At 44.8% G+C, this 12,423-nt stretch overlaps 1 protein-coding gene across 1 annotated transcript in view; it reads left to right on the top strand.

Annotated features, from left to right (window-relative positions):
- Positions 1–11,022: 11,022 nt before the first annotated feature.
- The window catches only part of LOC145353131 (type 2 lactosamine alpha-2,3-sialyltransferase-like), a 50,192-nt gene continuing 48,791 nt past the window's right edge, over positions 11,023–12,423 (top strand). Inside the window, 2 exon segments of the mRNA XM_080203547.1 lie at positions 11,023–11,058; positions 11,060–11,132. Of these exon segments, the coding sequence (XP_080059673.1) occupies positions 11,023–11,058; positions 11,060–11,132 (109 nt within the window).

Here is a 12,423-nt window from a genome sequence, read left to right on the forward strand (position 1 = left end):
GGAGAGTAGTCCATGGTGAGCCTGATGGTGGCATGGAACTTGTTGATAATTGCCAGATGATTGTGTCATAACTACTGTGCTATGTGAAGATGATGTAGAATTAATTTCAAGAGAAGAAATGTCTACTGAAGGTAGGGGGTGATGCACAGCCAAATATAGAACAGAAACCAAGTCAGTCTGGAGGGCTGAGCAAAAATACGCATGTTGAGGCACATGGCCAGATGGGATAGTTTTTTTTAACGCAAGGAGCCTTGCGTTAAAAAAATGATGAACAGAGGGTGATGATTATCATGTGGGAGAGTATGATATTACTGCTATCACAGAGACAGGAAGGGGCAGAACTGGCAGATTAACATTCTGGGGTATAGAATCTTCAAGCAAGATGGGAGGAGGGGCTGTAAAAGAGGAATGGTGTTGTATTATTGATCAGAGTTAATTACTGCAGTGAGGTGGGATGATATCTGAGCAGGCTCTTCACTTGAGGCCATATGTAGAATGTAAAAGCATAAAGGGAAAAATCACTTTGCAAACTCTCCCTATAGAGGGAGTGCACTATAGGCCTCTCAACACTGGTGGTCCACAAGACTGTGTCCTCATCCCCTTACTATACTCCTTATACACCTATGACTGTGTGGCCAAACTCTACTCCAACTCGATTTTCAAGTTTGTTGGTCATTGTAGATGGTTAGAGACAGAGTGCGTGAAAGTGATAGAGAATCTGGTGATCTGGTGACAATAATCTCTCCCTCCATGTCAGCAAAACAAAAGAGATAGTCATTGACTTAAGGAAACTTTGTTGCCTTGTCTACATCAACGGGCGAAGGGAAATGGTCAAGAGCTTCAAGTTTCTAGGTGTCCAGATTACAAATGATCTGTCTTTGTTTTTCCATGCCAACACAGTAGTTAAGGAAGCCCACCAATGCCTCTCCTTATTCAGGAGACTAAGGAAATTTGGTATATCTGCTATGACTCTTACCAACTTTTACAGATGCACAATAGAAAGCATTCTTTTTGGTTGTATCTCAACTTGGTATGGCTCTTGCTCTGCCCAAGATGGTGAAAGTACTAGAAAGGTCATGAACAAAGCCCAGTTCACCACACAAACCACCCTCCCATCCATTGACTCTATCTACACTTCCCACTGCCTCAGAAAAGTAGCCAGCATAATCAGGGACCCCACGCATCCCGGAGATTCTCTCTTCCACCTTCTTCCGTCAGGAAAAAGATGCAAAAGTCTGAGGACATGTACCAATTGACTCAAGAACAGCTTCTTCCCTGCTGCCATCAGACTTTTGGATGTACCTACCTTATATTAAATTGATCTTTCTCTACCCCCTAGCTATGACTGTAACATTACATTCTGCACTTGCTCCTTTCCTTCTCTATGAATGGTGTGCTTTGTCGGTACAGCACACAAGAAACAATATTTTTCACTGTATCCTAATACATCTGACAATAATAAATCAAAAAATCAAACAGTCAGCGAGAGATAGAAGAGCAGATGTGTTGGCAAATCTCAGAGAAGTGTAAAAATGATAGGGTATTAACAGTAGAGGATTTTAACTTACATCCTTGGACATGAGGCTATGAATCAGAGAGGAGTGTGAGCAGCCTTCTCTCATTCAGACTCCCATCACTTAATTAGTCAGCTCTCTTGACAGATGGACAATGGATCTATTCTGACCCTCACAGGGCCCCTTTAAATAGTGAAGTTTCAACCATCGTGTGCAAGTTGGCATTGGTCTGGCCTGCTCTAGTTGTGGCGGAGCCTGGATGTGGACTGCTAAGAATTAGATCATAACTCTTTTTAAAGCAGCTTGAGTATCTGATCCACTGCCAACATCCTCTCCAGGGAGCAGATTCAAATCTTTCAAATTCAGCCCAAAGATTTCTTCCTCTTTGTACAGTTAGGGGAATTTTATTTCCTAATTACAAAAGCTAAATAAGTGCAGGTGTAATATTTGCAATGATTAGACAGATGAGTCATAGAAACCCTACAGTGCAGAAAGAGGCCATTTGGCCCATCGAGTCTGCACGACCACAATCCTACCCAGGCCCTACTCCCATATCCCTATTAATTTTACCTGCTAACCCCTCTCACCTACGCATCTTAGGGCACTAAGGGGCAATTTTAGCATGGTCAATCAACCTAACCTGCACATCTTTGGACTGTGGAAGGAAACCGGAGCACCCAGAGGAAACCCACGCGGACACGAGGAGAATGTGCAGACTCCACACAGGTAGTGACCCAAACCGGGAATCGAACCCAAGTCCCTGGAGCGGTGAAGCAGCAGTGCTAACCACTGCTACCATGCCGCCCCTATAAAGAGGAGTTGAGCAGCATTCCAAAAGTGGGAAATAAATCTTGAAAGAAACATTAATTGCTGCAATTGGTGTGTACATTTTTTATTTAAACAATGCCATGAAGATCTCTGGTACAGCACTTTGACACTTTCTGCAGGAGATCCATTTCTTCGAGAACTGCGTAGTTACATTCTCCAGCAACACGGAACATTTGAAAGAATTGAATGGCTCTATTTTAATCTGTGTGCTCTGCATAGTGGTGCCTTTTAAGGTAAATCATTATCAAACAAAGCTCTTTGCTGTGTCCCAACACTGCCTTTTAAGCACAGTCTCAGAAAATGCTATATTTCAGCAGTTTAAATCTTCCATCTCACATACCAGTCTTCTTTGATGCCTCGTCTGAGTGAGACTGCCAACCTTTGCTAAATATCACTGAGTTAAAGTGCTGCTTTGCATTGTGAGTCCACGCCCACTGGGAACTGGTGTGATCCAGATAGCATGTGAAGATTCTTACATTCTGTTGGAGATTTGCACCTTTTTAGCCTACTCCAGATTTTGGTGTAAGTCACAGAGATGAAAGAAAAAGTCTACACGAGCCCACCTATTGTTTAGTTACTTTTATTTTGCTTTAAATAGATGTATATCCAACATGTTGAATGAAGATACTTTGCTATGAGTGTAGTCAAGTGTGAAACTAGAAAATGATATTATTCAATTGGATGAAAAGACCCTAAATGTGTATTGTCTGAATATACTGCTAAATCTGATAACACATCAGCAATCCAAATATTAAAACAGAGGGCATGTGTTTCTGTGGAACTTCTCCTGCCAGTGGATCTTTGATGGAACCTCTGTTTACCTGAATAAATGGAGTTTCCACTGTATTACCACCAAGAAGTAGTCTTGATATCAGGCAAATGGAGCAGAAATCTCTCATTGCTCCCCCACCCCCCAACACCCTGCTGACCCCATTGTGATGTGGAGATGCCGGCATTGGACTGGGGTAAACACAGTAAGAAGTCTCACAACACCAGGTTTAAGTCCAACCAATGTATTGGTTGGAACCTCCCACACGCCTGACACAGGAACACCATTTCCGAAAGCTTGTGGGATTACTATCAAATAAACTGGTTGGACTTAAACCTGGTGTTGTGAGACTTCTTACTGTGTTGACCCCATTGTGGACAGAAGTATAGAATCTAATGGCAGGCAAAATGTGGGAAACCCACCCGTATAAAAACAGTTTGCCTTTGTCCCAGTGGTAGGTTAATGGCAGGTTGGTTATCCACTCTAATGGCGTCTATGCCATTTGCATTCATTTAAATGTCATTTAAATTCATTCAAATGTGCATGGTACATACCCACCTGCCAGAGCACTTGTTGCAATGAATGCCAAACTGCTGATGCTGTTGGATTGGTCTGCCCCTCTTTCCCAGCACTGTCCACAAGGACACCACTGAGATGCATTAGTCATGACTTTACTTTCCCTGACAAGCATTTTGACTGGGGATGCCGTGTGAGGGGAGGGTGGGGATGACTAACACAAGAGTATAATGAGGGAGAAAGGCTGTGCGCAAAAGCCAGGGAAAGGGAAACAATGGAGAAAGAAGGCTGTACCAGGTGCTGAGTGGGGGGTGGGGTGTTTGAGGTAAAATGGAAAGCAGTGGGTCGTAGAGGTAGATGAAGAACAGTGGGGGGCAGAGAGATAAGGAGGTGGAATTGAATGAGGAACAGTGGAAGGCATAGGGATGGGAAGCTGGAGCCTGACAGGTGTACATAAAATATTGACAAACAAGGGGATGACACAGTAAGTAGTCTCAACACCAGGTTAAAGTCCAACAGATTTATTTGATAGCATGAGATTTTGGAGCACTGCTGCTTCACTCTTTGGAGAGTGGAGCTCCAAAAGCTCGTGATACCAAATAAATTTGTTGGACTTTAACCCGGTGTTGTGAGACTACTTACTGTGCCCACCCCAATCCAATGCCGGCAACTCCGCATCAAACAAGGGGATGCAAGCAGACTGTGGAACAGGAGAGTGGAGGACGGTTAGCGTGGCTCACGATGAATGGTTTGGATGGACACGCAGGGGGTGGTGGTGGTGGCTGGTAGGAAACAATGTCGTCCTTAGCGCTCATGGCAATGGGTGACTCTGAGTTCAAGCCCTTGCTCTAGGGCTTGCAGTCAGGAGTCACCCTCTAACTTGCTGGAACCACATGAATGAACAAGAGTCAGCTTTGTTAGAAAGGAGGAAGCCCCTTGGGACTGTATTCCATACTAGGCTGCTGGGAGAAATCAGTTTCCCTTTTCCTACAGGATAAATCCCTGTCCTCCTTATACAGCTCTACTGCAGCCTTCTTGATCACAGTGAGGCCATCCCTCCCTCAGTGTATGATTTTTCAAGCTTGTTGTGTGCCAGCTTGGCCTGTATGAAGATGAAAGAAAGGCTTGTGCTGACAAGGATTGGAGCAGAAGGTGGGTAAGATGCATGCCCCCTGCGTGTGATGAACCCTCCCCAGGAGGGCCAGAGGATGGAGTGTGAGCATCATGTTAGATAGGACAGTAGCAATGTGAAAATCTCCATGAGAGAATGCTGTTCTCTGCTGATGGATGTGTGAGATCCCTGAACAGATTGAAAGCAATTTACTGTGGATGCTGGAATCTGAAACCAAAAGAGAAAATGCTGGAAAATGTCAGCTGGTCTGGCAGCATCTGTAAGGAGAGAAAAGAGCTGATGTTTCGAATCCTGCCGACCCTTTCACAAAGGGTCCCTATATTCCCTTGTGGCACTGGATGGTGTTTTGGGCACAGTTGTCTGCTGCACTGACCTGCTCCACAACAGCCTCCTGGTCAGAAAACTGAGGTTGGAGGCATCTCTGGGACACAGGGAAGGCCTGTGTGCCCCCAGTCCTCGAATAAAGCCCTCGAGAGGCTATTGGGTGCTGCTGCCTTTTCCGAGTCAGCTCCTGGTCCACCAGGCAAATGAGTGAGCTGCCGAGCGCGGAATGGAGTGTGGATTCCTACCATTCCAGCTGGTGGGGATGGCGCTTCTGCAAGCTCCCACCACTGCACTCTCATAACTGGAAAATTCTGCCCTCGGTTTGAATATGTAGAGTCTTGCCCAACAGCAGCGCTCACTAGAACATCATGGATGTGCTTTCCATAATATTCCAGCTATGCAGTAATGTGCATTTGGAAAATTGGACCATTAGTTTTCACACCAGATTAGGTAGATGCTTCCCCAAACTGTTTCCCAGCGAGACCCCATTTTACTGCCTCTGGCTTTGTGAGACATCAGAGTGAAGAATTAGGTGGGTGGGTGGTGAATTGTTGGGTGGGAAGGGAGTGGGGGAAACGTTCAGTTGTTGTGCAGGATGAGGAGGAGTCATGAGTATACTCCATCTCCCTCCTGGCGACAGCTGATGAAAAGGCAGTGTTTCTCCAAAAGAAGGAGCAAACAGCAGAGGCAATAGGGTCTCAGTGCACTGTCCACAGGCTATGCCCCACCTAAAACAAAAAGTGAGAATTTAAAAGGGCCTCTCCGAAATCTGTCCAAGATTCACTGCAGCCACTACTGCCTCAGAACACATGACCCCAAAATGTCATTTCACAGTGACCCAGTGGGGGTCCCGACCCACAGTTTGAGAAGTCTCGAATTTTTTTTGTTCATTATTGGAATGCAGATTTGAGGTTTCTATCAGATCAATGACAATCTTATTAAATGGCAGAACAGGCTCATGGGGCTTAATGGCCTACTCCTGCTGCTTATTCATAATTAACACCATTTAAAGTAACAGATTGTTTAATCACTATCTGGATTTCAAATCAATGAAGTTTTGGTGAATTTTACTGTGGCAGATTGGTGTTGATGAGAGAATTGATGGTGGATACTCATCCAAACCACTAGAGGGCACAGACATTTATTCTGCAAAAGGAATGCCCATCCACCTTTTCAGATCAAAAACCCACCAGAAGCAGTTAGGTCAAGGCTGTAAAGTACGTACTTTTTATTAATAAAAAATAACTATTATTGTAAATTATGCTTGGTGCAGATCTCTCCAGCAAGACTTCTGAATTCTCTTCTGCCACACTTGATGCTAGCTGTGTGAGGGCATTAGGTTGCAAGACTTCACTGTAGGTATTTGATAATGTTTTATAAAGTGTCATCATTATATGTTTGCCGTTGTCAGCTTTTGCTCCCTCCCCCTGTTCTCCGCTCTTTTTATCTCTGTCTGTATCCTCCACCCTCTTTCACCTCCTTGCCCATTCCTCGTATCCTCACTTATCCTCATGCCCCAAATCCATGCATGAGCTAAATAATACAATTGGTTTCAACTTGCTATTGCAATGTCAAGGATTTGATTTGATTTATTATTGTCACGTATACGAGCATACAATGAAAAGTATTGTTTCTTGTGCATTATACAGACAAAGCATACCATTCATGGAGAAGGAAACAAGAGAGTGCAGAACATTGTATTACAGTCATAGCTAGGGTGTAGAGAAAGATCAACTTAATGCAAGTCAAGTCCATTCGAAAGTCTGACAGCAGCAGGGAAGAAGCTGTTCATGAGTTGGTTGGTACGTGACCTCAGACTTTTGAACCTTTCTCCCGATGGAAGACGGTGGAAGAGATAACGTGTGGAGTCCTTAATTATGCTGGCTGCTTTGCTGGGGCAGTGGGAAGTGTAGACAGGGTCAGTGGATAGGAGGCTGGTTTGCATGTTGGATACATTCACAACCTTTTGTAGTTTCTTGCGGCCTTGGGTAGAGCAGGAGCCATACCAAGCTGTGATACAACCTGAAAGAATGCTTTTATAGTGCGTTGTAAAAGTTGGTGAGAGTCATAGCTAACATGCCAAATTTCCTTAGTCTTCTGAGAAAGTAGAGGCATTGGTGGGCTTTCTTAACTAAAGTGTCAGCGTGGGGGGACCAGGGCAGGTTGTTGGTGATCTGGGCGCTTAAAAACTTGAAGCTGTCGACCCTTTCTACTTCGCCCCCATTGATGTAGACAGTGGCATGTTCTCCTTTACGTTTCCTGAAGTCGTTGATAATCTCCTTCGTTTTGTTGACTTAGATGGAGAGGTTGTTGTTGCTGCACCAGTTCACCAGGTTCTCTATCTCATTCCTGTACTTTGTCTTGTCAGTGTTTGAGATCCGACCCACTACGCCAAAATTGAGAATTGAGTTAGAGGGGAATTTGGCCACACATTCATGGGTGTATAAGGAGTATCGTTGAGGGCTGAGAACACAGCCTTGTGGGCACCGGTGTTGAGGATGATCGAGGCGGAGGTATTGTTGCCTATCCTTACTGATTTGTGGTCTGTGAATTAGGAAGTTCAGGATCCAGTGGCAGAGGAGTCTTCAACATATCATAGATGAAGACGAACATCTCACCAGGGCCATCCCCACAGCCCCACTTCTTGCCTTCAGACAACCACGCAACCTCAAACAGACCATAGTTCGCAGCAAACTACCCAGCCTTCAGGAGAACAGTGACCACAATACCACATGTCATTGATGAAGACGAACATCTCACCAGGGCCATCCCCACAGCCCCACTTCTTGCTTTCAAACAACCACGCAACCTCAAACAGACCATAGTTCGCAGCAAACTACCCAGCCTTCAGGAGAACAGCGACCACAATACCACACAACCCTGCCACAGCAACCTCTGCAAGACGTGCCGGATCATCGACATGGATACCGTCATCACACGTGAGAATACCATCCACCAGGTACACGGTAAATACTCTTGCAACTCGGCCAACATTGTCTACCTGATACGTTGCAATAAAGGATGTCCCGAAGCATGGTACATTGGGGAGACCATGCAGACGCTACGACAACGGATGAATGAACATCGCTCGACAGTCACCAGGCAAGACTGTTCCCTTCCTGTTGGTGAACACTTCAGTGGTCAGGGGCATTCAGCCTCTGACCTTCGGGTAAGCATTCTCCAAGGCGGCCTTCACGACACACGACAGCGCAGAGTCGCTGAACAGAGACTATAGCCAAGTTCTGCACACATGAGGACGGTCTCAACAGGGATCTTGGGTTCATGTCGCACTATCTGTAACCCCCGTGACTTGCCTGGGTTTGCAAAACCTCACTTACTGTACTGTCTGGAGACAATACACATCTCTTTAACCTGTGATCAGTGCTCCTTCCACTCACATTATCAGCCACTTCAGGACTTGAACAGCAGGTTAGGTGTAAAGATTTGCATTCTAATCAGTAATCTGTAAACTGTCTGTGCTTTATATGCTCTGCCTGAGGCCAGAACTCTCCATTCACCTGACGAAGGGGCTAACCCGAAAGCTTGTGAGTTTACTATCAAATAAATCAGTTGGACTAAAACCTGGTGTTGTCAGACTTGATACATTTCTAGTCAGGAGGGTATGTGGCTTGTGGGGGAACGTACAGGTAGCGGTATTCTTATGCACCGCTGCCCTTGCCCTTCTATGCAGTAGAGGTCATAGGGTTGGAAGCTGCTACTGAAGGAAGCTTGATAGGTTGCTGCAGATCGTACACATTGCTGCCGCTGTACGGTGATCATGGTTGGGATATCAATCAAGCAGCCTGAATGGTGTCGAGTTTCTTGTGTGTTGGAACTGCACACATCCAGGCAAGTAGAGAATATTCCATCTTGTGCCTTGTAGATGGTGGACAGGAACTGGGGAGTCTGTAAGTGACTTATTTCCTCTGACCCGGTCTTGTACCCACAATATTTATATGGCTGGTCCAGTTTTGGACTCCCAAGATGTTGATTGTGGAGGATTCAGTGATGGTAAAGATAGTGAATATCAAAAGACGATGGTTAAATTATTTCTTGTTGGTGATGGTCATTGTCTGGCACTTGTGTGGTGCAAAGACTACTTATTATCTCAAGCCAGATGTAGTCCAGATCTTTCTGCATTTGGACATGAACTGCTTCAGTATCTGAGGAGTCGTGAATGGTGTTGATCATTGTGCAATCATTTGTGAACATCCTGATTTTATGAAGAAAGGAAGATCCATAAGAACTTAAGAAATAGGAACAGAAGTTGACAGTTTGGCCCCTTGAGCCTCCTCTACCATTCAGTAGGATCGTGGCTGATCTGACATTCCTCGCAACCACTTTCCTGCCCTTTCACCGTAACCCTTGATTCCCTTACTGATCAAAAATCTATCTATCTCAGCCTTAAATGCGCACAAGGACTTTGCCCCATTGATGACGCAACTGAAGATGGTTGGACCTAAGATGTTACTCTGATATTGCTGTGCAACAATGTCCTGGGACTGAGCTGATTGACCTCCACAACCACATTTGTTGGTGGTATAATTCCAGAGAGTCACCCCTGATTCCCATTGACTCCAGTTATGCTAAGCTCCTTGATGCCACACAGTCAGAGGGTGCCTTGATGACAAGGGCAGTCAGTCTCACCTCATCTCTGGAGTTCAGCTCTTTTATCCATGTTTGGACCAAGACTCTGATGAGATCAGGAGCTGAATGACTGAGGCCTGTGAGGAGGTTATTGCTGACTATATGTGCTGCTTGATAGCACTGGTGATTACATGTTCCATCACTCAGCTAATGATCGAGAGTAGACTGATGTCCAGATTAGATGGGTCCTGCTCTTTGTGGACAGGACATGGTTGGTTGGACAATTTTCCATATTGATGGATAGATGCCAGTGCTGTACTGGAGCACCTTGCATAGGGGTGCGGCACATTCCAGGGCGCAAGTCTTCAGTTTTATTGCCAGAATGTTCTCGGGACCCATAGCCTTTGCAGTATCCAGTGCCTTCAGTCGTTTCTTGATATCACATTGGACTGAGCGAAATTGACTGAAAGTTGGCAACTGTGATGCTGGGGACTTCAAGAGAAGGCTGAGATGGTTCATCCACTCGGCACTTCGAGCTAAAGATGGTTGCTTAAGCTCTGTCTTTTGCACTGGTACTGGTCTCCCACTTCATTGTGGATGGGGATATTTTGAATCTTCCTCTTCCAGTGAGTTGTTTAATTGTCCAGCAATTGGTTGTGGCAGGACTGCTGATCTTGGGTCTGATCCATTGGTTGTGGGGTGGCTTAACTGTCTACAATTTGCTATTTCAGTTAGGTAGGCTCTAGAATGTTTAAGTTTATTTATTAGTCACAAGTAGTCACAATGCAATGAAGTTACTGTGAAAATCCCCTAGTTGCCACACTCGATGCCTGTTCGAGCGCACTGAGGGAGAATTTAGCATGGCCAATTCACCTGACCTGCACATCTTTGGACTGTGGGAGGAAACAGGAGCACCCGGAGGAAACCCACGCAGACACAGGGAGAATGTATAAACTCTGCGCAGATAGTGACCCAAGCCGGGAATCGAACCCTGGTCCCTGGCGCTGTGAGGCAGCAGTGCTGACCACTGTACCTCCCATGTGGAGCTGCGTTTTTTTTCTTCATGAACAGTTATCTACTCTCTTTGCCCTTTACTGGGCACAGATGATGTATTCAGACTGCATTTCTAATTGTGAAAGTCACACTCCATACTTGAGAATTAATCCATACTGGAGAATTAATAGATGTGGTGATTGCAACCCAGGCAAGGGTAAATCTAATCTCAAGTTTGAGAAATGATACTGTGCCTCTGTTTAGCCATACACATGCTGCACTGAAGCTGTTTAACTAGCTACTTTGACCTTGAGGGTTTAACACCATAGGAACCAGCATAACTAAAGGATCAGTTCCAGATGGCTATTCATACACAGTGCACTGGAGGAAGTATTGGATCTTTTAAGTGTAAGCCTTATGCCAAGAAGCAGACCCTCCACCATATGCGTTGCAGAGGATCAGAGCAGGAGTGAGTTGCAGTTGACTCCGTCAAAGTTTTGGTAATAGAAAGGGAGGTGGGTTATCCAGAGAAGAAGCAGTGGATTCAAGGACATGAGCTTTGATTTCCGACTTGCTGTTTTTCTGCTAAAATTCAGAGTTCAGGTTTGGAGCTTCCGAATACTTGAACTCTGAAATGGTTGCTGTTGGAATTTTGCTGTTCTGGAATGTGTGCCCTAACAGAGCCCGGCAGTCAAGTGATAGTGTAGGCTACGGGCAGTCAGACGAAGGAGCAGCCCACTGTTTTGTGTCGGACTAGGGCAAAAACGTTCCTGGTCCACCAGAAAACAATGGTGCCAAACTTTTCTTAAAAATCTTGCCCTGGTCTGAATATCCGATATCGTTGGACTCGGACTTTTGTATTACAATGTGTATCTTGCCGGTCTTTTAATAAAAAAGGTACAAGGTGCAAAATGGGCTTGGAAACAGTAAGTGGAATTTAACTGGGACTCTATTTGAAGACTGATGCAAGTGATTGTTACATCAACGTTCGTTTATCATAGATATAAAGAAAGCAGGCAGACTGGGCAAAGCCTTTCTCTGACTTGCTTTTTCTTCTGCTAAAATTCAGAGTTCAGATTTGGAGCTTCTGACTACTTGAACTCTGAAATAGTTGCTGTTGGAATTTTGCTGTTCTGGAATGTGCACTCTGACAGAATTTGACATCTGTGTTTTGGTGTTGAGCCCAGACGAGGTAACAGATGTCCTGAAACAAATACGGACGTTGGAGGCTGTCGGTTAATGGAACAATGGGAATGATTTAACCCGCAGTGTTCCACTCCTGGTGATGCTAAGGTAGTTCTTGTTAACAGGCTGCTGATTTAAGACAGGACTGTATAACTAAAATTCAGGTTACTTTGCCCCTGTCCCAGGCTTGTCATGAATTATGCTGCTGAGTTGTTGCCCTCCATAAAAGAATGGATCTTGCTCAGGTGCTTCTGGCTAATAAGTTATTTTGAGTCTCAAACTGGAAACAGTCCATTTCTCCCCTGCAGAAAAACACAATAGAACAAATAGCCCATAACTATCATAATTCACCCGCTACAGAATGAATTCTGCTTTCATATTTACTGAAGAATGTTGTACCTAAAAAGGAGGGGATGTATGGGGAATGTGTTTTGTAAAAGCAAATAATGAGGTGATTGTTGACATTTTTTTGCCATTTTAGAATATTGACATCAGTTCATTTATTTGGAGTGGATTAAGTAATATCTCTGATGTCCCCTCCCTTCAAGATTCTGCCAAATTCCTAGTGCAGTGTT

The sequence above is a fragment of the Carcharhinus amblyrhynchos genome, chromosome 15 (genome assembly GCF_965287045.1).
Source record: "Carcharhinus amblyrhynchos chromosome 15, sCarAmb.v2.hapA, whole genome shotgun sequence".
NCBI lineage: Eukaryota > Metazoa > Chordata > Chondrichthyes > Carcharhiniformes > Carcharhinidae > Carcharhinus > Carcharhinus amblyrhynchos.